General features: G+C 35.9%; 1 protein-coding gene across 3 annotated transcripts in view; it reads right to left on the reverse strand.

The window, feature by feature from the left end:
* Positions 1-325: 325 nt before the first annotated feature.
* PLEKHA5 (pleckstrin homology domain containing, family A member 5) overlaps positions 326-26443 on the reverse strand; it is a 281368-nt gene continuing 255250 nt past the window's right edge. For 2 of the 3 annotated variants that reach the window (XM_006866016.1, XM_006866015.1), the window contains 10 exons: positions 24853-24954; positions 19188-19299; positions 18354-18400; positions 16454-16574; positions 10247-10365; positions 8678-8887; positions 6974-7126; positions 5830-5954; positions 1863-2011; positions 326-420 (listed from right to left, as the gene is read on the reverse strand). In XM_006866016.1, coding sequence (XP_006866078.1) covers positions 326-420; positions 1863-2011; positions 5830-5954; positions 6974-7126; positions 8678-8887; positions 10247-10365; positions 16454-16574; positions 18354-18400; positions 19188-19299; positions 24853-24954 — 1233 coding nt within the window. Of the gene's footprint in view, positions 421-1862; positions 2012-5829; positions 5955-6973; positions 7127-8677; positions 8888-10246; positions 10366-16453; positions 16575-17436; positions 17626-18353; positions 18401-19187; positions 19300-24852; positions 24955-26443 lie in introns of all 3 variants that reach the window. The other variant, XM_006866014.1, reaches the window with a different exon arrangement.

The following is a 26443-nucleotide window of genomic DNA, read 5'->3' on the forward strand; positions in this document are numbered from 1 at the left end:
ATGGACAGGAACATTAAGTGGGAGCACAGCTGCAAAACATTGTGAGGTTTGTCTTGACTCACAACATACTCTCAAGTTTTGCTGTTTTTACAGATGATGAAATAAGAGACAGAAAATGCTATCATATAAAAGGGCCAGTGGTGGAAACCTGAGCTACTGCTCAATATTCAAACACACGGCCTGCTTGCTTTGTCAACTATCCCTAATGTACAGCCTAGAATTAATCCCACCATTTATCCACTAAGCCAACAAAGGAATAAAATTCAAGTGAGACACTGTAACAATAACGCACAATGCAAAGGGTAAGGACGTACTTGTGCTGAGACTACACACACATGAAATGTGATCCTTCTGTGAGCTGTGGCTGTGTAGACGGACCTGCTGATGTTGAGGGCTGAGGAGACTGGGGCAGACTTTTCACTAAAATACACGAAGAAAATGTGAGACGATAAAAATTGTTAACACACATTTGGAGAAGGATATGCGAGAACATGTTTGGGGAAGGAATTGATACTTGTTATTTGAGTTCTGGTGATACTTTCTAATTGGGCAATTGGTTAGGTGTCTATTAGTGAATCTGGCCTGTTAGACACCATTTTGTCTTAACTTTTAAAAGCTTTTCTAGTTCCATGTAGGTAAATATTAAAAACAACAAGTCAACAAAAATAAAACAGTTGCCGTGGAGTTTCTGACTCAAGGTGAGTGGAGAATTGTTCTCACAGGGTTTTCACAGTTGGTTTTTCCAAAGTAGATTGCCGGCCCTTTCTTTTAAGGTGCTTCTGGGAGGATTCAAATCTCTAACCTTTTGGTTAACAGCCAAGTGTGTTATACTACCTAGCGACTCCTGCTAAGTATTATAAAGGAGCTAAGTGTTACGGGTTTAAAACTACCACTCTGCCTTGATAGACACCTTTGCAGACGTGTTCTAGCTATACTTGCTCTATCTAACAATGTTTTTTAAAACTTCTGCGTATGCTGCCTTGTAAGTGCTAGAGGCAAAAGAAAAGATAGTGTTTAAGATTTGTCACACAGAAATGAGACAGATAATAAATGTTCATGTTTTATATGTACAAGATACAGTAAAGCCTCTGCCTAGAACCTCCAAGCTCTTAAGAATATGGAAGCCCTAAGTCACTAAATAGCATGTATTTGTCCTTCTGTAGGAAGGATGGGGTGGGCAGAATCACTAGGAATGGTGTTTTGCTTATAGATTAGAAGAAGTAAAGTTGGGATGTGGTATGAAACCTTCCAAGAAAATTATAAAGAAAAAAAAAATATTTGAGGCAAAAAGATTTAGGAAGATTCCAATAAAATATGGACGAACAACAGTATAGAATGACTATAGTTTGAACTACCAACCTTCTGTTTGGCAGCCAAGTGCTGTAAGCACTGTGCCACCAGGGCTCCTCCTATATGGGTGCTGTGAATTGGAATTGGCTCCACAGCAGAGGGTCTTTTTTTTTTTTTTCTTGGGTGGGGGTTAGTGTAAACACTTCCATTCTGTTACTTTAGATATTAAACCTTCCAGTTTCCAAAGCAGCAAATTTGTGAATACTCTTTAAGGATAGAGTAAAACTTTTAAGTAATAAACGATCTTCTTATTAGAAAAATGTGTAGTATGTGTTTAGATTTTTTTTTTTAAAAGAGAGAAGAATGGGTAGGATGGTGATTTGAAAGCTGCTGTTGCTCTCTCTGGTTTTCCAAGCAAGTCCCCCTGGAAGGTGAATGTGGGAAGGCAAAGGTGGATCAATCTGCAGTCAAGGTACAGAAGTGGATTCCTTGCTAAACTGTCCACATGGAAATCAAATTCAGAAGTACAGCGGGAACACTAGAGGACAAATCATACAATGTGTATTACCTACCCGCCATCGTTTGATTTCCTCTAGATGCCTCAGAAGTTAGTTCATAAGAAATAACCGATTCTTCCTGTTCATGAATACTGTCCTTTGTATTTTCTTCAGGGAGGTCTTCTGGTTTATGATTTGTGATCCATGTTACATCTTGGGGACCACTGAAATACATTTTTTAAAAAATTGTGGTAAAATAGAAAACATTTGACATTTCAACCATTTTTACATGTCCATTTCAACAACATAACTTATGTTCACCATGTTGTACAACCACTACCAGTAACTGTTTCTAAAAACTTTTACCACCCTTAATAGGGACTCAGCTATTTTAACCATTTTTCAGTGTAGTCAACAATGACATTCATACGTCCATCATGTCACTACTATCTACTTCCAAAAGTCTTTTTTTAATCACTTCTACAAGAACCTTTGAATAACTTTGTACCATTTACCACTCTTATCTGCCTTGGTAGCCACTAGTAAACTTTAGTCTATATGCATTTGTCTATTTTAGATACTTCATATAAGACTGATCATATAGTATTTGCTCTTTATGTCCAAGTTCCTTTGTTTAGCATAATGTTCTCAAGGTTCACTCACTTCTAAGATTGATATTTTAAAAAAGTTATTATTATAGAATGCAATTAACTTTTTTCTTCCAATATTTTATTATAAATATTTCAACCATATAAAAAGAATGTTAAAATGAGCATAGCTCAACATTTTGTTAAGTGCCATCAAGTCAGTTCTAACTCATAGCGACCCTGTATAGGGTTTCCAAGGAGCAGCTGGTGGGTTTGAACTGCTGACCTTGTGATGCTATTAACATTTTGCTTGATATTAATCTTTTTACTTCTTTTCCCTTTCCTATATACATTTCAAAAGTAATATATGAAACCTATATGCCCAGCTTCAATAATTATGCAAACCTTGCTGATCTTGTTTCATTTAAACATATTCATTCTTCCTGCTTCTAACTCCCCAAGCTCACCACTATCCAAAGTATTTTAAAGCAAATCCCAGACATGGTATCATTTAATTTACAAGTATTTTAATACATATCTTTAATAACTTACAGTGACCAAGTATCCAGTCAGTTCTCAAAATTTCCCAGCTGTCTCATATCATTTTACAGTTGTTTGACTCAGTATCCAAACAAGGCCCATACGTTGCATTAGCTGAATGATTCTCCTAAAATCCACTTTAATACAAATCATTCCCCCTGATCTTTTTTATTTCTTTGCCATTTATTTGTGAAAAAATCTGGTTTATACAGTTTTACAGTGTTTAAGTGAAAGTTTACACAGAAAGTTGGGTATTGATTTAACTATTTTATACAAATTGTCCATGACACTGGTTATAACTTTCACAATGTGTCAGCATTCTTACTGTTTTCCATTGTGTTTGTGCTATTTCCATGGATCTAGGTTTCCTTTCCTTCCTTGTCTTCTTATCTTTGCTTCTAAGTAAATGCTTACTGTTTGCTTCATGTAGTTGATTGTTTAAGGGTGATATGGTTTTATAAGCGAATCTATTATTTGGCTGAAAGGTGACCTCCAAGAGAAGCTTCAGCTCTAAGTTCAAAGGATATCTTAGGATGATAGTCTCTATATAGTTTCAGTAAGTCTGGCCCTTTTTTAAGGAATAAAAAAAAAAAAATTCCTATATTTTTCTCCCATTTTATCCAGTACAGCCTATTGTGTTCTTGAACAGAATAATCAGTAGTGGTGGCTGGACACCATCTAGTTCTTCTGTTCTCAAGTTAGAAAAGCACATGGCAAGTGGGAACTATTTGTCCTGTATACTAATTTTTTCTGTAAGTCTTTGGTTTCCTTCATTCTCTTTTGTTGCAGATGAGTAGAGAACAATGGTTGTATCAAATGGCCACTCGCAAGCTTTTACAACCCAGATACTACCACCAAATTAGGATGTAGAGCATTAACGTTATAAACTATGACATATCAGTTGATTGAGTTTTCCCATAATACAACTGTCCCAATCTTTTTAACACAGTAAACCAATCCCATGAGTTATATGGTTATGTCTAGGAAGTCACTGTAACTATGCCAGTTGTGAGCTCCATAAAATATGTGGCTATATATATATGGGATACTCAAACATGTATATGCTTATAGGTATACCTAACAAGGAGGTTTGAAAAAGTTCATGAAAAATAATGGAATGAAAAGATAATGGAATTTTTGCATAAACTTTTTGTAGTCCCTTCATATATATATATGTGCATGTACTTGGATTTGCCTTCCCATACACAGATCAAATCTACCCATGTAAACACATGAATATTTTTAGGGCTGTTATTACTGTTGTTGCAGAATTGTATGTGTTATATCATTTAACAAAACGGTTCCTTTTTCTTGTGTACTTCTTAGTATCTTTTATTACCTTGGTTACATTGTATATATTTCACCCATATTTAGTATGCCTTTCTCATTAACCAAAAATAACAAGTGTCTACTATCTAGTCCTATTGTGGTGCTGTAGAATAAGCATCAGATTAACTGCAAGGTCAGCAGTTCAAACCCACCAGCCGCTCCCTGAAAACCCTATACCAGGTCGTGATGAGTTGGAATCAACTCAACAGCACTTAACAACAAAATCTATATAGAAAGTAATAGTACATGATAGTCAAAGTGGTACTGCTCCCTAGTAACCATTGAAGAATGTTGTTTTCTGTGTGCACATTTATTCTTGACATTTTATAATAGTGGGACCATACAATAAGAAGTGGCTTAAAAAATACTTGGAAAAATTCCATTCTTTTCATTCATTTTTCCACAAACTGAAGCATCCTTGTATTTGTCCTTTTGTGATTGACCCATTCCACTCAGTGTAGTGTCCTCCAGAATTACCTGTTATAAGATGTCTCCTGGACGCCTCATTATCCTTAGAGTAGATTTGTATTTGTATGTACCACAATTTACTAACCTACTTAGTTGCTGCTGGATATTTAGGTTGTTTCTATATTTTTCCTATTGTGAATTATGTTGCAATGAATGTATGTGTATGTCTATTAGGAGTCCTGGTGTAGGCGAATCCACTAGACTGCAAGGTCAGTTGTTCAAACTCACCAGCTGCTCCTTGGAAACCCTATACAGCGTTGGTATAAGTCAAAACTGACTGGAGAGCACGTAACAACATGTCTACTCATGCTACTGCTTTAATATTGCTTGAATATATATTCTAGTAATGGGAATGCTGGATCACAAGGCAGGTCTAGCTTTCTGAGAAAGCACCACACCATTTTCAATAGTGGTCGTACTATTTTACAATCCTACTTGCAATGTGTGAGAGTTCCAATCTCCCCACAATCTTGCCAGCATTTGTTATTTCCTGTCTTAACAGGTTTCAGCTAATAGCTTTAGCAGTCACTGGGGAATACTGCCCAGATATACTATTGTCATTAAGGTTAGCAAAGCAGGGATAATGACATTCTTCATGAACTATTTGGTTATAGTTTGTTCGGGAGAGTCAAGAAAAATGCTTGATTCTTCCTTTTATGCACCATTTCTCAGAAGAAATGGACTTCTTTGCATCATTCCAAGGACTCCTGGTGTGGCACTGTAGGATAAGCACTGGACTGCTAACCACAAGGTTGATAGTTCAAGCCCACCAGCTGCTCTTAGAAAACTATATACAGGGTCACTGTGAGAGGGAACTGACTCAACAGCATTTAGCAATAACAATGAGCATCCTTCAAAGTGGTTAACAAATTATTTTTTTGTTGCTGTTGGATACTTTGAGCTCAGATATTTTTCTTTGGATTTTGTTAAATACCAATCAAATCCAATCTTGTAAGCCACTGAACAGATGTTATAATAAAATTTACTTAAAGAGCTTATGGTTTCTAAGTATATAATAAACTGAGACAGGAATCCAAGAGTTTCTGACTCTAAAATTCACAATTTCTCACTGCACAATTTTATGAATGAATTCTTCCCCCCTCTCCACCCCCAATTACCTGTATGAAACACTCTCAGGCATTTTTTCCTGGTTTCTTTCTTTATCCGTTGCGTCCTCAGAATTTACTCCATTTGGCTCAGGTTTGAAAAGTGTTTCATAAGGAACATGTTCAGTTTTTCTAACCTAAGGAAGATGAAGGAAGAAAATACTTATTTTCCAAAACATTACTACCACAGTTAGTAGTTACTAGTAAATCTAAAACGATTCGAAATGAAAAAGTTTATTTAAAAATGTTGTCGTTGTTAGGCTGATTCTGACTTCAGGTAACCCAGCTGACAGAGTAGAACTGCCCCATCCCATTTTCTAGCCTGTCATCTTCACAGGAGCCAATGGCCAGGTCTCTTTCCCCAGGAAGCCATCAAGTGAGCCTGAACCACCAACATTTCCGTTAGCAGCTGAGTGCTTTAACTGTTCCACCCACAGGACTCTTTTATTTTTTTTAATTGAAAAGACACCATTTCTAAACATTTACTGATAATAAACTCAGATTCATCAAATACAATGGGGCTTTAAAAAGTTCATGGAAAAATGGAGTAAAAAGATAATGGAGTTTTCTCATGAGCTTCTGGAAGCCCCTTGTATACTAAAAATAACCAATATTCTGCTTTGCAAGATTGCATATGTTATTTGTTCCAAGGGATAATGCACATTGCTAAGAGCTGACAGCTTTGGAATATACGATTATCTAATTGGGAGGGATCAGTCCCTGAAGAAGGACATCGTGCTTAGCAAAGTGGAGGTTCAATGAAAAAGAGGTAGGAGCCCCCCCCCCCCCATTAGATGGACTGACACAGTGACAACAACAATGGGTTCAAACATGGCAATTGTGAGGATGGTGCAGGATTATGCAGATTTTTGTTTTGTTGTGGGATGAGTTGAAATCAACTAGATGGCATCTAACAAATTGGGTTAACAGTAATTTATTTCAGACTTGAGCGATCATGTTTTAAATTTTCAAGTAACTGATTTTTGATGTGGCTGACCACATGAATCAAATGAAATGAAACTATCATTTTATTTAGTATTCTATAGAGTCTGTGATTGAATGTAATTCACAGTTATTTCATTTTCAACCTTACAACTTTACCTGCTCTTCAAAAATCTACCCCTTTAGGAATGTCTGTAATAAATAATCTCTCTACCTCTTTGCTGAAGTCTGCATGCTGAAGCTCAGCTTCTTTTAGTTGGATAATATCTGCTACAGAAGTTTCATGGTTTGGCTTTGTATCATTTTCTCTAGTGTCAGTGTCAGATTCCTTAATGTTACTTGACAACAAGTCATCCCTCTTTCGATTCTGCCCAAAAGATATATAACATTTTTAGAACGATACTGTGCACACACATATATCTTACACATAGTGCATGTCAATTAAAAAAAAAGAAAACTAAACAACAACAACAAGTAACTGATTATCTATTACTGAGTGTAACTTGTAGAAATCCAGAGGTAAATAATATATGTGTAAATGGATATATAGGCGCTCCGGTGGTGAGTCGTTAAGCATTTGGCTGTTAACTGAAAGGTTACCAGTTTGAAACCACCAGCCCTTCTGTAGTGAAAAGATATAGCAGTCTGCTTTTGCAAACATTGGTGTTGCTGTTAAGTGCCATTAAGTCAGGTCTGATTCAGAGCAACCCTTTGTAGGGTTTCTAAGGAGCAGCTGGTGAATTTGAAACGCCGACCTTGAGGTTCAAACTGACCTTGTGTTCCAGAGCTTTATTCTACAGCACTACACTGGCTTTGGAAATCCTATGGGATAGAACTACTCTCTCCTGTATGGTTGCTATGAGTCAGAATCAACTCGTCAACAATGGGTTTGGTTTCTGTGTAAGTATACAGAGCAGTACTCCATATATTTTCCTACTTCTTCGTTTTTAATCATCCATTTTGTAATCTGTAGAATGTGCAGTCATTCAACTGTTGCAGTGTTGAATTTTCATTAGCAATGCCTGCTCTTGATTAGATGAGATGGGGCTTTCTATGAAGAAATGTAAAGGATTTTCAGCTGATGTATTCAGTTTATGTCATTACAAATTCTCAGATACTAATAGTGGAGACAACAGTCTACGAAGAGGTGTAGAAGACCTGGAAGCTACTGAAAAGGTTCACCAGCCTGCTATCTCTGTATTTAAGAAGACGGGCAACAAACAAATAATATGAAACAGAATGAGTCACCTGACAAGGCTGAAATTGAGCCGTGATGGGTAGTAACTTTGGTTCTCTTGGGAAAAGTACTCAAAAGACAAACAATATCTTCTGCTGCAATTTAGGTCATGTAAAATTAGGACACAGAGCAATACACATTTTATTGGGAAGGGATCTTGGGGCTATCCTAGTAACTTGTGTGTCATTTTATATTTGATGATAACACTTTTATTTACTTAGGAGCAGAAAGGGCGCACTGATGCACAGTCAAGGAGACTCAGCCCACAACTGGTACAACGGCATCTAACAACGAATTCAGCTCTTGTGTCTTGAACCCAGGGTTATTTTCATTTTACTAAGCTGTCTTATTATGCTGTTGCTAAGGACCATTGAGTTGGTTCCGACTACAGCGACCCTGTATAGGGTTTCAAAGGCTTTGTGAATCTTTGTGGGAGCAGAAGCTCTCATCTTTCTCCCACAGAATGGCTGGTGGGCTTGAATTGTTGATCTTGTGGTTCAAAGTCCTGTGCTTATCCTACAGAGCCACCAGTCTATTTCCATTTCACTTAGTTGTCTTATTATAAGAATGAAATAACATAACCATCCATACTAAAGACCTTTAAAAACCTACCAATCATGTGATTCTAAGGTTCAAGTGATAGTAGATTTACACAAGGATGATCATAAGCAACTGACATACCTGGGCAATCCTGAATGGATTATCCCTTAAATTTGAAGGACTTTGTAAGGGTGAATGGTCTAAAGCACCGATAACATTGAATCCTTTTTTCTTTTCCCTTAGGCAGGCTTGTTGATGTCTCCTGATTCTTTCCATTTGTTCTTCTACAGTCATCCTAGGTCTAGTACTTTCAGCCAAACAGAGCTGTTCCACTGCGCTTCTCGGGCGTTCCTTCAAATGAAAAATAAACATGAATATGTAAGTGATGAATTAAAAGTAAGGTGGAAATAAATACATGCTCTAAAATACTTTATTTTGTTTTAGAAATCCAAAGTAGAAATTCTGAATGTCATTTATATAAAACTGAAAAAGCAAATAGTTACTTTATCTTTAACTGGGAAATGGGTGATGTACCGTCGGTCAATGATGGAAAGGGAGAGGAAGAGGGAGTAGAGAGAACAGACACTTAGCAAGGATATTTCGTTGTAACAAAACCAAGAAACCAACAAGAAAATAGAAAAGAGTATGGCAGCTCTGAAGTGAGTTACATAGTTTACTTCATATTGCTAAGCAGGAGGGCAATTTCTATGATTGGCTGTTACTGTTTGAATCTCAAACTGGAAAAAAGAAGGAAGCACATCTACTAAATATTTTATCTTATTTTAATGAAAATGTAATGCTTTAAATCACACATTAACAGTGAAAAGAACAAAAATAAGAAACACTCCAAGGTATTTTGTGACCAATAAAACAATGATAAGATGGTTGTGCCTTGTAAATTTCCTTGTCATGTTTGAAAACTTAATACATCTATTTATCTATTACCCTACCTATCTTACTTAATGGATTCCTTGGTGTGGCACTGGAGGATAAGCACTGGACTGGGAACCACAAGGTCAATGGTTCAAATCCACTAACTGCTCCTCAGAAACCCTATACAGGGTTGCTATGAGTTGGGACTGACCCAACGGCACTTGACAATAAACACAACAATCTTCCTTATATCTGGAATCCTAATGATTCTAGCTAATTTTATATAAACTGAAGGACTTAAAAATATTAAGTCATTTAAAATAAACTATTATTTCTCACTTTCTTCCTAAAAATGTGAGCTAAAGGTCTGGGACTGTTTTCTACTGTACCAAATAAACTTCTTAAGATCAAGAAGAAACTCAAAGGAATGGGGAAAACGAAAACTTGCTTAATATGTAGAATCTATAATGATGCTCCTTTATTATTAGAACATGCACTTTTACAAAAAAAAAGCAAACTTTTGTGGGGCTATTGGACATGCCTATTTCTCCATCAAAGATAGGTTTAGAGAAGTCAAGGAAAAATTTGTGAAGGATACAGTACAACTGTAAGGAAACACATTCCACATCCAACTGGTCAAAGGAAGGTGAGATTAACTATTGATTAAATCTGTACTCTGAGATGTTACTTACGAAATCGTATTCTTAAAAAATACGATTATTAAGTGTTTCTTGGAGTATGTAATAAAATTCTAATAAAACTAAAAAATTAGAATGCATGTAAGAATGATATAAGAAGGTGTGAGAATTTTTCTAGGAATTAATTTCTAGTTAATACCGTTCTTGAATCCATCATCTTCTTAGTTTTCCTTAAGGTTACATACGAGGCTATTGTTGAAGATTCAGGTGTTGGTGATTTTGTTCTAGGAGGGACTACTCCAACAGGAAAGTGGGAACCTAGACAGTAAAACAGTAGAAAGCTCTATAAAACATCTTCACAGAGCACTGTTTTCTTTGGACACATTCAGTTCCTGAGGTTTTTAAATTCAGAAGGCAAATTAATTGTATCAAAATAGCCAAGAAAAATATAGTAGCCATTCATTAGTTTACCAAATAAGTCAGCCAGTAATATTACAGACAAATTTAGGTTTAATTTAGAGATCATGTTCTATAGATTAACAGATGACGTTAATAACTGGAAATTTCTCTCTTTGTTGTACTGAAGGGGCCCTGGTGAGGTAGTGGGTTAACACTGGGCTGTTAACTACAAGGTCTGCACGTTCAAACTGTCCAGGGAAAGAAGAGCCTGTCTGTCTGGTCCTGTAAAGGTTCATTCATAGCTTCGGAAACCCTATGGAGCAGTTCCATTCCAAGTTGGAATCCACTTGATGACAGTGGGTTTGCTTTTGGAGTTTGCTGGACTAATGTTTCTATCACTCTAACTAATTCACTTTAATGCAGCCTCCCCACCCCACCCCCCATCTAATAATATGAGGGTACTTCATCAAATAAATGGAAAACTTTCACTATCTTTTAATTCCATTTTCCTATCAACTTCGTGAAGCCCTCTTGTACTTAACAGAGCATACATATAGCATCATGCGAAGAAAATAAAGAAGGTAAATGAAGTGTAGCAAACAAAACCAAAACCAAACCCATTGTTGTCAGAGTGGATTCGGACTCATAGCAACACTATTGGATAGAATAGAACTGCCTCATAGGGTTTTATGACTATAATTTTTATAGAAGAAGACTGCCACATCTTTCTGACTAGCTGCTGGGCTTGAAATGCCTACCATTTGGCCAGCAGAGGGATGCTTTGACCACTGTGCCACCAGGGCTCACTGAAGTGCAACATAATGAGATCATTTACAGCCTCACATTCATAAAGTTCATTAGCAGTATGGCTGGAACACCTGCTTTAGAGCTCACTTCACTGCTGATCAGCTTCTTCACATGATCACAACATTTTGAGACTTTGAAGGACCTCAGTTCAATCTTTCCACAAATTACATATTAGCAAAGTTATGGCTTTGAAAGAGTAAGTGTGATTTACCTAAGTCACCTTAACGTTTGCCTCAATAAAAAACTGACTAACAACAATGTTAACAATAGTCACCTGTAAGTAGTCATGGTCACTTTCCCTTTTGTATTTTTCAAAATTTCTAAATTAAACACATATCACTTTTATAATCAGAAAACAAATAAAAAATAATAATACACAACTACATTATTAGTGTAACAATTAAAACATTAACATAAAATGTATTTAAAGCAAATACTTTGTAAATTTGAAATACTTTATTAATATCCACTCAGCGAGAACCTGTATAAGGTTTCTAAGACTGTGAATCTTTACTGGAGCAGAAATCTTCATCTTTTTCTTCTGGAGCAGCTGGTGGACTTGAACTGCTGACCATGCCTATCCTATAGCACCACCAGGGCTCCTTTGTATGCTGTTTGTTGTTGTTGTTAAGTGCCATCAAGTTGGTTCTGACACATAGTGACCCTGATAGGGTTTCCAAGGAATGGCTGGTGGATTTCAACTGCTGACCTTGTGGTCCAGTGCTTAAACTACAGCGCTACGCCAGGGCTCCTTGAGGGCTCCTTAAATGCTATTTAGAGGCCTTAAAAAAAAAAAAAAATCCTACTAAAGTCAGGTGGTCAAAATATACTATAATGGACTGTTACATTTCAGACATTTAGTTAGAGGAGTTCCTAGAATTATTTTGTTGTTGATGCTGACTCATAGCGACCTTATGCACAGCAGAACGACACACTGTCCAATCCTGGGGCAACCTCACTACTGTTGCCACGCTTGAGTCCATCAATGCTGCCACTTGGCCAATTCATCTTGCTGGGGCGGTCTTCCTTTTTGTCTCTGACCGTCCACCTTACCAAACATGATATCCTTCTCCAGTGACCAGTCCCTCCTGACAATATGTTAAAAGTATGAAAGATGAAGTTTGGTCATCTTGGCCTCCAAGGAGCACTCTGGCTGCACTTCTTTCAACACAGATCTGTTGATTCTATGGGCAGCCCATGGCACTTTCAATATTCTCCTCTAACATCATAACTCAAATGAACCAATTCTTCTATGGCCTTCCTTATTTACTGTCCCACTTTCACATACATATGAGGTTATTGAAAATACCATGGCTTGGTTCAAGCGCACCTCAGTCCTCAAGCTCACATCTTTGCTCTTTAACACTTTAAAAAGGTCTTGTGCAGCAGATTTGCCTAATGCAGTATGTCATTTGATTTCTTGACTGCTGCTTCCATGAGTGTTGATAGTTGATCCAAGAAGAATGAAGTCCTTGAGAATCTTCAATCTTTTCTCCGTTGATAAAAATATTGTTTATTGGTCCAGTTGTGAGAATTTTCATTTTCTTTACATTGAGATGCAATATATACTTCTTCAGTAAATATTTTAAGTCCTCTTCACTTTCAGCAAGCAAGGTTGTATCATCTGCATATTGCAGGTTGTTAATGAGCTTTCCTCCAATCCTGATGCCACGTTTTTCTTCATATAACCCAGCTTCTTGGATGATTTGATCAGCATACAGGTTGAATAAGTATGGTGAAAGAATACAACCTTGTTGTACACCTTTCTTAATTTTAAACCATTCAGTGTTCCCATGTTCTGTTTGAACAACTGCCTCTTGGTCCAGGTACAGATTCCTCATGAGCACAATTAAGTGTTCCGGAATACTCATACTTTGCAATGTTGTCCATAGCTTGTCATAATCCAAACAATCAAAAGCCTTTGTGTAGTCAATAAAGCACAGGAAAACATCTTTATGATATCCTCTGCTTTCAGCCAAGATCCATTGGACATCAGCAACGATATCCCTCGTTCCACGGCCTCTTATGAATCCGGCTTGAATCTCTGGAAGTTCTCTGTCAATGTATGCTTGCAGCCGTTTCTGTATCACCTTTAGTAAAACTTTACTTGCATGGAATTATTAGGGACAAAAAAAAAAAAAAAAAATTAAAAAGATAAACTTTCCAGGAGTTTTTCAGAAAAACTACCAAGTCCCAATTTTTAAATGTTGGCCATCAATCTGGCTTCTTTTTTTGTGGTGTGTGTGTGGAATGGATGTAAAAAACTATATGACAATCTTATTCACACACAAAAAAATGAAAACAAAATCTAAAATTGTTACCAAAAAGAATCTAGTAGTCTGTTAAAAGAAAAATACAACATGATTTGTTGCTAAGAGTCATTGAGTCAGTTCTAGTTCAGTGACCCTGTATAGGGTTTCCATGGCTGTAAATCTTTTTTTTTAACGTTTTATTGAGAATTATGTGATAGTTTACATGGGAGAACATTAGCTTTATATTCATCCTATCACATATTGTTTCATTGCCAAGGTTACAATCCCTTCCATGCATCACCAACCAACCAAAAAGTACACCCTGAAAGCCTACCCCCCGGTCGTCAGCACACAGCCCCTCTCCCTCTCTGGGTCTAAAGCCTCCAACTGCTCCATCTTTCCTCATCATCATCTCTGGCATCACTGCTTCTCTGGGTAGGGTCCCGTTCTCCACTCTTCACCCTTGATGGTTCCAGGGACCTCTGCTCCTAGACTGCAAAGTTAGTCACTCCCATGCTTTTGCTATAAAATGTCTACCTTTATATTTCCAACCCTCACAGTCAGTCCTGATAACAATTATTCACTATTGTATCACAAGAGACCTATCTGCATCTCCTTTCATCAGCCCCACTCAGACAGATTGAATACTACTCAGTGGAGATTCTACCTTCCTCCATGTCCTCTGGATCTAGGCTTCCTCTTGAAAGCTTGTAAGCCAGTCACTTCTTGCCTTTGTAGCCCCCCATTTTAGGTAGCCAATGCCCAAGTTGCCCATCCTGTCTACTCTGTGTATGGAGGGGGTGGGAGGCTGTAAATCTTTGAGGGTGCAGACACTTATGTTTCTCTTGCTTAAGTAAGAAGTAAGTCTATAAATTATAGTTCACTATAATAAGAGAAAAGGAGTTCTGGTAGCGTAGTGGTTACGAATCGGGCTGTGAACCTCAAGGTCGGCAGTACGAAACTACCAGCTTCCATGGGAGAAGGTTGAGGCTTTCTGCTCTCATAAAGATTTACAGCCTCGGAAACCCTGTACAGGGTTGCTATGAATCGGAACCAACTTTATGGCACATATCCTCCACCCCATAATAAAAGAAGAATATAATCATCAAGATATTTAATAAAATTCAACATTTTTTTCATAAGACTCAACAGATACATCCATAATATAAAATGCTGATATGAAACAAAATGAATATGACCCATGGAAAAAACTGATCGCCATGTCCATTAAGGATGATCAGTACACCCTCTGTATCTTAATGCTATTGTAGAGCTACAAGTTCCAGGGAAAGACGTATGGTTTAACATTTAGGAGAACGTAATGGTATCATTATGATACAACTGTATATTTGGAAAATTCAAATAAAACCTACTGAAATACAACCAAACACTCAACCAAAATAAAATGGCTGCCCTCAATCTAAGCTAAATTTCATTTTGAATCAAATGGCAGTTTGGCTGAACATCTTCACTTTTGCTGCTCTGAAAAGAAAATTCAGCTTCTTGAACATTTAACTGCTTGTAACCCAAAAGGAGCAAGGGCCAACATTTTAGCTTGTATGAGGAACTGTTTGTTAAAAGATGTTTGTTGAGTGTGCGGCTTGATCCATGAAGAATGCCTTGGTCAACATGTTCTAGTAGGTACTTCTTGGTACCTTTCATCAAGTACTTTATCATCAAGTACTTTATCATCAAGTACTCTGAAAATTCCTTTAAAAATGTTTCCCAAATTGGAGATATTTTTTTAAATAAAAAATAAATAAAGTGACATAAACTAGCATTTATAATCATTTTCTGTGGGCAGAGTGGTCAGGAAATTAGTTTGACACATTTCTGAAAACATTTACTTTTGTTTGTACTATAAAATTTCCAAAATGCTTATAATAATCTCCACCAATATGATGAGGAAACTATGACTGCTTAGTTTCTAATTTTTATGAGAGGGTAAGAAGATAACAAAACTATCAATGAGAAATGATATGATTTAAGGTGAGAAACAGAAAGATGTATAAATATTAAGTTTTCAAGATTTTAGAGTATTTCTGTGGAAAAAAAACTGACTCTAGGTTACCTTAAAACTTTTCCCATTTTGGAAAAAGATATGTAAACAATGGCACTTAACAATTTTTCATATGTAAGTATAATCCTTTATAGATGACAGAAATCTGTCGAGTGGGTTATGATCAATATGGTTTTGTTTTTAATAATTTTACATTTTGCCATATTGCTTGATCTCTGTATAAGTACTTCTACATCTACACACAGACTTTTTTGGTGAACCATTTGCAAGTGAGTTACAAACACGTTTTCCCTATGTGTTTTAACTTACATAACCATTCCCCTACATCATTACAATATAGTGATCTTATCTACTATAATCTATTAAATAGAATATAATGGCTAGACCTCAAGGAGTGGCTGTTGAGTTTGAACTGCCAACCTTGGGGTTCAAACCGACCTTATGGTTGAGTGCTTATCCTACAGCACCACACCAGGACTCTGGGGTGCACACAGTAAGAGAAAATATTATTTCATAGAACTTATTTTACAGAATTGTGTGAATACTTATTTTAGTTCCTAGTTCCTTATGAACAATTTTGAAATAGGAAAAAAACTAAATCGTCTGAAATGGAAAAATTTTCAAAAGTTTGACATAACTAAGTTAGCAAAACTGAACATGATGGATATGAAGCTTTTTATAGTTTTCATTTATCCCATGTAGAACAAAATTCCAGGAATCTTTATGTTTTTATAAGGCGGGGGGTACGGTCTTATTCTTCACCAAGATGAACTATGGTACTTTCCTAACACTTAAAAAACTTTTATTTAGAAACTAAGGTTTCAGATTAGGGATTGTAGACTCATATGTAAAGGAACAATACATAAAATGAATTTACTGTGAACATGTCTGAAACATACAGGAGCTAAAACATAAAGCAAATACTGACCTTTAACAACGGAAGATTCCATATCTGAAACTGTTTCTGATTTTTCTTCTCCATTAGATTCATCAACTTCTGCCACAGTTGTTAGCTCTGGTTCACTCTTGTAAAGCCTATAATCTGGACCCTTGAAAGGAAGATATGTTAATTAAAAAAAAAAAAAAGGCTAAAATGTTTACTTCTAAAGACTAAGAGATCAAATTCTAAAAATGAACAGCCCCATACACAATTGTCTTGAAAGTAGCACAATTAAATATATGTCACAACTAAGGGAGAGGAAAATGAAGGAAAATTTTTGGTTTTGAAAGTAAGATTATTCCTCTTCAAGGATAAAGTCATTAGGACATATTTATTATGTCATAACTGATGTCTACAAATAATTATATCATATTAACTCAAGAAATTTTCATTTAGAAGGTAGTCTGATTAAATGAAGTTCATGCATCTGGAATCTCAGCACTAAGGTTCCTGTTAGAGATATTTTATTGTTTTCAAAATTAGCTTTATTCGTTTCCCCACTCTGCTTATTATATTTTACAGTTATTTGATTAATCCTAATATTTCAAATTTTCAATAGTAAAGTGTCTCCTTGGCAATTTCTACATCCTAGATGGAAATACCCACATCCCAACCCTTTCATCAATCCTACATGAATCCTGTTTTTTCTCTCTTCTGAGTCTAAACATATAATGTTGCTTCTAATATTTTAAACCGATGTATTATTAAAACTGACTCCTTCAAGATGTACAAAGCAAAGCAACCACAATTATGAAAATATTCAAACAAATGAGAATAGTGAAACCAAAATAAGAAAAATACATAAGATAAAGTTAGATATATACACAAAAAAAGCACTGGCTAAACGGGTTATATCAAAAAGGAGACGATGGTAAAAAAAAAAAAATTGTTTGTAAATAAAGTAACTTAAAAAAAAAATGAGAGGGCACATATAATTAATTGATTATTATGTGGCTATTCCAGCCACTTACACAGTGAGATCCATTTCTTGGATATCCTTGAACTTGGTGAATCTTCTTTTCTTCAGGCAGATGCACTGGGCCCCTGCTATAACAGAGCAAGGAGCTGCTATCACTGGGCAGAGGGGGGATTATGGGAGGCTGCTCTGTAAAGTCATAAGACCGAGGAAGTGGAGGACGAGGTGGGACTACTTCCTCTTCCTAAAGATTGTAGAATAGTCACCTTATTTAGATAAGCATATTGAATTAAGTATACCTATTTTTTTTCAATGGTATATTAACTTATATATTTACTTTAAGATAATTAAAGGGACACTGTCAAGTTGAAAAGCTCACTGAAAAGTAAAACCAAAATTTTTTACGACAACCAGTAACTCAATTTCAAATATGGTTTATTTTCATTTCTCCTATAATATACAGGTTACATTCAACATCCAAGTTGACAATTGTATGAAATGAATCATTTAATTTCATTTTGAAAATAGAAGAATCAATATTAAAAACGACTCTCTTTTTCAAATTTTAAGAGAAAAAAAGAGAAACATTTCTGTTTGCTTTTTATAAAATATTAAAAACCAAAGACTCTTTCAATTAGGTTGACAGTATCTCTTTGTATCTATAATTTCTTTACATCATGCATGAGACACAGCCAACTTAACTTTACAGAAAAGTAAGACAATGTTAAACTTCTAAGATTGATGACAAGTGGTGATTCGATTTATTTTTGCATTAAAAAAGGAAAGAGCAATAACATTTGTTAAAAGTACTAAATTACCGAACCAAGAAAATTTCAAGATTAAGTCAACAACTTTTGAATAGAATATATTTTAAAAACATTTTTGTTAAAAGAGCAGAGAAAGCTTAATTTCTTAGAATTCACACTTTAAATAATTAAAATCATTATAGTTAAAAACATAATCCAAACTCACCTCATTTTTATACTTGACTGTTGAAAAAGGATTTGATCCAATCATACCTATTAAAAAATTATAAAACAACTAGTTTATATACTAAACACATCCCTGTAAATCTACAGAAAAAAATTCATTACACTTATTTCAAACGAAGCTGTTCATTTTAAATCTCTCACTTGTTGTTAATGTTTTCAGGATTTGAAACCAATTACACTTTCTTTAAAAGACCCAGTTTTAACTAGAGTATGGGACAATGGGATTTCTGAAACATAACTAGTATTAAGTATAATGTGATGTAAGCTTTTAGATGGCAATTTGCCTATATGAATTAAAATGGAAAACGTGTGCCAGAAACTTACTTCTTGGAATCTAGCATGTATGTGGTTCAGATGCACGTAAAATAATGTTCATTTTGACTTGAGGGCAAGTTGGTATGGCAGCAAAAGCTCAAAACAACCTACATGTCCATTAATATGCTGTTGTTGTTGTTAAGTTTTAATAATATAGAAATGCATAAATAAAGTCAATCCATTGTATTGTATTAAGGTAGAACAGCAAACTTTGGAAAATTATTAAAACATGAGCCGAGCTTTTAGGTATGGGGGGAAAAAACAATTGTAAAACCAAAATACTTTTTGTGTTTTCACTCAGAAAACAAGGGATATTTTTGAGATGTGAGATCAGTGGGGCTTTCCTGTGTACTGACTACATATTATAAAGCAGAGTATTCATTTTCTGATGTCAAAACAACTCACTTGAATAATAAAATTAATCCAATTATATGAGCCATTCCATTTAGCTATAATACTGTGGCCAAATAAGGCATAATGAAATTCAAAGTTAATTTACCTGTTTCTGTAGTGCCTCGTTGCTGTTTGTGTTTACTTAGCCCTTCCATGACATCTTGTATTCTCCAAAGTTCTTTCTGAATCTGTGCACGCTGAATTCCTGCTGATTCAGTCTACCAATAAAATGGATAAACCACGAACAAGAAAAGCCATTAAGCAAAGTCACAAATGTTACAAATTATATATATATGTGTGTATAAACATACATACATAATACATATGTACATGTATATACATATATATACACACAAATTGAGTAAAAAATTATCCCCATTCCAGTAATATTAAAACATGTGTCCACATCCATGGCTGATGACAACGCTGGTGTGCATGTGAAATGATTCTGTTGAATAAACAGACAAGTGACAGTGGATTCTGTGTCAAATAATTTGTTAATCAGCCGTGGCTCTGCCTATGAAATAATCCACGACAGACCTGAGTTCTGAAACAACTCACGGAAGATCATATACAGAAGCGTTTGGACATCTGCAAATAAAATTTGGATTGATACTTGAAGGAAGGTAAAAGTATTTTTAATAAAAAGTTATAAATAAAATCAACTCTTAAAGTAAGTTTTGCCTTACATTATTTATGATCCCTAGAAGGCATAATGATATAGAAGGACTAAAAATGGAAAACAAAAACAAAAGCAAAACAAACCCCTCACAAGTTCCAACTTAAAACAAAGCCAACAGTTCTTGAGGGATGGATGAAATAAAGCACATGAGCGGGCTTCAAAAGTTCACGGAAACATGTAATCAAACGACTAAAGAGAAATTTTCTATGAACTTTCGAAGCCCACTTATATTAGCTTCCTGCATTCTAGGAATGTCATGAGACCAATGAAGTCATGGTCAATGAGGGGACACTGAAACAGATTTGAATTTGTAAAATGCAGGTGTACTGGCATCAACGTAATCTCCTTTTTAGAAAATAAGGGCAGTTTTGGTGTTGCACAGCAACCAAATCTCTTAAAATTGGCACAGTCAGAAACAAGGGTAGCTGGCTCAAAGATGGCAGTAAGCAAGTCTACTTTAAATGTGTTTTCCTCTCCACAGTCCTGACGATAGCTCAATTTCCTACATGACGCTGCCTCAGAGGGCTCACTATACCTCTTCACTATAAGTCCAGGCTTTGATTCATAATTTTTCTTATTCTGGTACACCCAACATTTTACAAGTTTAGGTCTGTTCATATTTCACTGGGTAGAATCTGACTGAACTGGTTTGAAATAATTCAAAGCTCTGGCTCTAGAACATAAAGGGAAATGCCAAAAAAGGAAGAAAAAAACCCAAAACAAACCTATTAACAAAATATATTTACAAGACTTTTTACTGATAGAGCTAAATACATATATTTGTAGAATGAATTTTGAGTCCAAAATTATCAGTGCCATTTTTGTATATCTACTTTCTTACTTTTCATATCTTTTTCATGCCCTCAGACTAAATATTCTGACACAGAGAAATAAGATCAAACGGCTTTCTCTAAGACTTAGTAGAACTTTGATTCTTACTGATACATACTTAACAATAAACACTGTATTTTATGAATGTAATTCTAAGACACAGGTAATGGAGCAGAAAAACTGTCAAAATACCTAGCAAGTAATTTTTTTCATGAATATGTTTTTTTATGTCTATAAATACTAAACATATTTAATTATCAAGTTAAAGAATTTTCAGAAGAATTGGAATGTTTTCATAGTATAAGCCTAACGACTATTTGCTAATAATCCTGCCTCAAAAAGACACTAGCATATGAGCTTAGTTATCTAGTTTTCTATATCACAGGGCAGAAGCATCAAAGTAAAAGAGGAAGTACTCACACAAGACCCAAACACAACAGTCCAGAGATGTGGATACTCAGACTAATTAGGAGAGAAGATCAACTATAAAAATTAGACACTTGCATGTTCTATAAAGAATATGAATTACTTTTGTAACAGAACAAATTTTCCCATCTGAAAAGTATATAGTGGAAATCTTATTTTTGTTTTATTTTCTAACACTTAGGAATTTGAGTGTTCCCTCCTGTAAATTAACTACTCGTATTTTATGTCTGGAGTCCTGGTGTGGTGCTGTGGGTTAATGTGCTAGACTGCAAAGTCCGTTTGAACAGAAAGGTTGGCGGTTCAAGCTCACCAGCCACTCCTCGGAAACTCTATATAGGGTCGCAACCAACTAGATGGCTGTGAACAACAATCCATTCTATGTCTGGATTCCTTGTGTGGCACTGTAGGTTCAGCACTGGACAACAAAAGGCCGGCAATTACAAACCTACCAGCAGCTATCCTTAGAAACTTGACTCCATGGCACTTAACTACAATTCTGTCCATTTTTCTATTGGACGGTGTGGTACCTTGAACAAAGCCTTAATTCCCAACAAATGATTGGATTGCTGTTGTTGTTAAGTGCCGTTGAGTTGGTTCCAACACATAGCAACCCTGTATAGGGTTTCCAAGGAGTGGCTGTTGAGTTTGCATTGCCAAATTTGTGGTTCAAGCTGACTTTGCAGTCAGGTGCATTAACCCACAGCACCAAACCAGGTTTTGTGGGATTATACAAATAGGGACTATACAGGACTCTAATGCTGGGTGGGATTGGTTAGTTCTGCCATCCTGATAGGCTTAAAAGGAGATACCTCAAAAGCAGGAACAGAGAATTCTAGGAACCCTAACAAAGAATAACATGAGTGGAGTGTGAGAGTCCCACTTGTAAAGCGGAGACAGCAGAGGCAGTGGCATGAAGACAGAGCAGCTGTAAGCTTCTAGGTCAAAGAGCCAGCAAAGTTGAGTACCTATGGCCAGGAGGCTGGCTTGCAGCAGAATGCTCCCTCTGGGCATTTACAGACTAGCTAAAGGAGTTTTGTAACACTTGCCCAAGTAGGGCAGAGGCCAAGGGACCACATGACTGAAGAGGCATTCCTGACTGGAGAGCTGTTGTATCTTGAGCTGTTTTGGATCCTGAAATGTATTCAATTAACTTCCCTAAAAAAATCCATAATCATGAATATTATGTTTGTCAGTTCGGTGTGGCTGTTTTAGCAGATTAACGAACCCAGATGTAAAGCAGAGTGTTGTGGGAGGAATTGCTGTTGTCAGCATAGGGTAAGGAAGGTTGTAGGGTAGAGGCATGTCAGACCTCCACATGACAGGAAATCAGCCATGGGTAGATTTGAGTGATTCTCATTTCTTCTTGTGAAGCCAGTGGAAATCAGAAATGGTCTATATGCCATTTTTGTAGACGTTTTCTCCAAATCACAATGAAACTGTTCCTTGCATGTCTAAATAGTAAACTCTTGATAAATTTTAGAGGTAAAAAATACCACTGTTTTCCAGTGTGCCATATATTATCTATTTTGCTTTTGTTGAGGAGAAAATTTTATAATTTTGATAGTCAAATATCAACATTTTTTTTCTCTTTCTCTTCATCCCACCTTTTTTCCCTTTCTTCCTTGCTTTCTTTCTTTCTCTTCTTTATTGCTCCTACTTTCATTTTTTCTTTGAGGGCAGTATTTTTTGGGTCTTTCTTGACAAGTCCATCCCCACTCTACATTTCCTGTTATTCAAGTTTACTTTTATCATTAAGTCTCTTATTCATTTGAAGTTCACCTTTGTATATGGTATGAGCAAGGTATCAATACAGCAATGATGCTGTTTATACAATACCATCTACTAGTAACTGATCTTTTTTTTACTGATCAATACCAAATTTCATATACACATGGTCTGCTGTTGAGCTTTCTATTCTGTTTCATTTTTCCTGTACCATACCATGTTTAACACTACGGCTTTCTATTAGGTTTGCTTGTTTACTTACGTATTCAACAAGCACTTGAACAGCATGTTTTATGTGCCTGGTTCTATTCTAAGTGCTTGAAAAGTATCAACATATTTGATCTTAATAATAATATGGCCTGGGTAGGTAGTATTATAATCTTCAGAAGAAACTGAAGCATAGATCAGCGATGTAATTGGTCCAACACATGTGTAATCTCTTCATAGTGCATCTTCTACACTTGCTTCTTTTCTCCCCTCAAAATGTTGTAACTATCCATGAGTTTATATTATTAGAACCTTCAAAATATTAGAATCTTTGTGAGAATCTGCAATCTAGGAGTGAGAATGTAGAATCTCACTTCTCTAGAAAATTCTGGAAATTTGATAAAAAAAAACTGATGTAAGGGAAGAATTTTCATTTTGACAATGTCATACCAATTATACTTCTTCACTTATTGAGGTCCTCTTAATATTCTAGGATTCAACTATCACAATAAATACTTTTCGTTAAGTTAGACCAGGGCTGGCAAGTTGCTGTGGTCCACAGTCCCTTTATGTATGGTCTCAAGTCAAGAACTGATTTCATGTTTTCAAAGGGTTATTAAAAAGACAAAAAAATATATACAAAAATATCTAAGAGAGTGAATGTACCTGCAACATCAGAAATATTTAACATCTGGCCTTTTATAGAAAATTTATTGACCACTGGGCTAAACCTTGTGATTGTAATTAGTTGCTACTGAGTCAACCTTGGACACAGTAATCCTCCACTGCATCTAGTAACTTACGTTTATAGTAGATTATTGACAGTGTAGCTGTACTGTTTAAAAGATGTCATATCTATATGTGGCTATTTAAATTTACATAATTGTAATGAAATATAATTAAAAATCTAGTTCTTTAATCCCACGAGCCATTATTTCAAGAGTTCAACAGCACCCTGTGGGTTGTTGTTGTTAAGTGCTGTCCAGTCAGTTTTGACTCATATGGAACCTGTTTAGGGTTTCTGAGGAGCAGCTGGTGAGTTTGAACCACCAACCTTGCATTTCAAACTGACCTTGCAGTCTAGAGCATTATTCCACAGTACAGTGGCTATTGTAATGGACAGGGCAGATATAGAGCAGTTTATCTTTTTATAGGTCAAAGTTGTGGATCGTTTATTCATTTCACTGATTTGCCTGCTGAGCCTACTGGGATTCCAAAGATGATCAAATTTAAGTGATTTTTACTGTTTTTAAAAACATGTATGATCCATATTCTTCTAATACTTTAAGACAGATTATTATTTTCATTTTACAGATGAGAAAACTGAGACCTGCAACATGATCCTATTGGTGTTGTTAGGTGACAAGTCAGAGCTGACTCATAGCAAACTTGTATAGAGTTTTCACACAGCGGCTGGTGAATTTGAACTGCTGACCTTGTGGTCCAGTGTATTAGCCCACAAATCTACCTCTTTACAAAACCAGATTCTTTATATCAAATGGTGTTCAGCTTCCCCTATTTTAATATGTCAGCCAAGACAATAGATTAAATATAATTTGACAAAAAAGAGACATTAAATGCAAAACATATTAGAATAAATATAAAAAGGATACAATGTCTATTATTTGATAAATTCATATAATTAAATATCTCAAACCAAAATAATACATATAAATTTCAAAGGAATATGAAGTTACATTTATAGGAATTAATGACAGAGCTCAGATAGTTTGGAGCAGAGAAGTACTTTAAAAATGAGGGGCGGGGACTATTTTGTGAGATATACTATCCCTGTCATTGAAAGGATTCAAAAGTGTGTCTGAACTAGTCTTGAGTTCAAAATTGTAAGACCATGCATTAATCTAACAAAGTGGGTGCTACCACACTAGTCACAACGCACCTGAACTTCACCAAGTCGATCTAGCTGTTCCTGCATCTGGTTCCTGGTAACAGTTACATCATATTCTAATTTATCATATTCTCTCCATGCTCGCTCCAGTTCCTAAAACATAAAGTATTGATTATTTTAGCAGGACAATCGGCTTTAATGGTGCTATCAACTACAATTACACCTTTTCTAGATATTAGAAAATCATGCAGTTTATATTGGGGAAAAAATATCATATGGCTTTGATTTTTGCCCATTTCAACATGACTTACTTGAACAACTTAGGTGTTTATTACTGTGCTACTGCTGCAATTAAATTTACTAAAAAAGGAAAAAATAAGCAAAACCCTCCAGTGTAACTCTTTATTCATTCATGACATAAAAATACCCATATCGAGTCAAATGTCTAAAGAATATTAATTTTGATGAACTACTTTATCTCATTCATGGCAATGTTGTTGTTATGTGCCGTGGAGTAGGTTCCGAGTCATAGCGACCCTGTGCAGGGTTTCCGAGGCTGTAAATCTTTACGGGAGCAGAAAGCCTCATCTTTCTTCCACGGAACAGCTGGTAGTTTTGAACTACTGACCTTGCAGTTCACAGCCCGATTCGTAACCACTACGAGGCAATGAGGTACAGTTTTTCAAAGGTACTCTTATAAAATGCAGAAGAGGTTTAAATCTTTTCTTATCTCTGCATTATAAAATTTCTTCATGAACAAAAATACCAGATCGTTTATATTTTATATGATAGATTTTTAATAAGCTCTAAACCCACTAAAGGGCTTCTAAGACTGTAAATTTTTATGGGACCAGAGAGGCTCATCTTTCTCCTGAGAAGTGTCTAGTGGTTTTGAACTACCAACCTTCCAGTTGGCAGTCCAATACTTATCCAACAGGATTTTCAGTAAGACACCAAAAACTTGGTATGGCTTTATTTACTTAAGATACACTTACAGTAAAGGCATTCAAACAAACTAATTCCGTTAACTGCAATTCAGTAAATCTTGCTCATAGAGACATAATATAGCCATCTATACTTTTTCTTCTTTGGGTAAAAGAAGAAAAAAATCACCCCCAAACTCTGAATCACAAATTTTTTTGATAGTTAGTTTAGCATGCAATCTATTGAATACAGAATGATTCTGTATATGCTCAACAACATATCTTTGCATCATCCTGTTGAGGGATCCTATCCTATGGGAGTGTAACTATTCTCCTTTAGGCTTATTTTTCAGCTGTCTCAAAGTGGTGGTGTGCCGTGGAATTGGTTCTGACTCACAGCAAGCCTGAATAGGGTTTCTGAGACTATCAATCTTTACGGGTGCAGAAAGTCTCATCTTTCTTCCGCAGAACAGCCGGTAGTTTTGAACTGCTGACCATGTTAGCAGCATGACTTGTAATCACTATGTTATCAGAGCACCTATGAGAATAACATCAACAAACTAAGAGCAGACACTGCATTTGATCAGTAATATAACCAGGAGTCCTGGTGTCGCACTGGGGGCTAATGAGTCAGACTCAAAGTCATTTGAACTGTAAGGTAAGTGGTTCAAGCTCACCAGTGGCTCCTTGGAAACCCTTTGCAGGGTCGCTATGAGTCG

Source organism: Chrysochloris asiatica, unplaced genomic scaffold, assembly GCF_000296735.1.
Source record: "Chrysochloris asiatica unplaced genomic scaffold, ChrAsi1.0 scaffold00086, whole genome shotgun sequence".
NCBI classification, from domain to species: Eukaryota; Metazoa; Chordata; class Mammalia; order Afrosoricida; family Chrysochloridae; genus Chrysochloris; species Chrysochloris asiatica.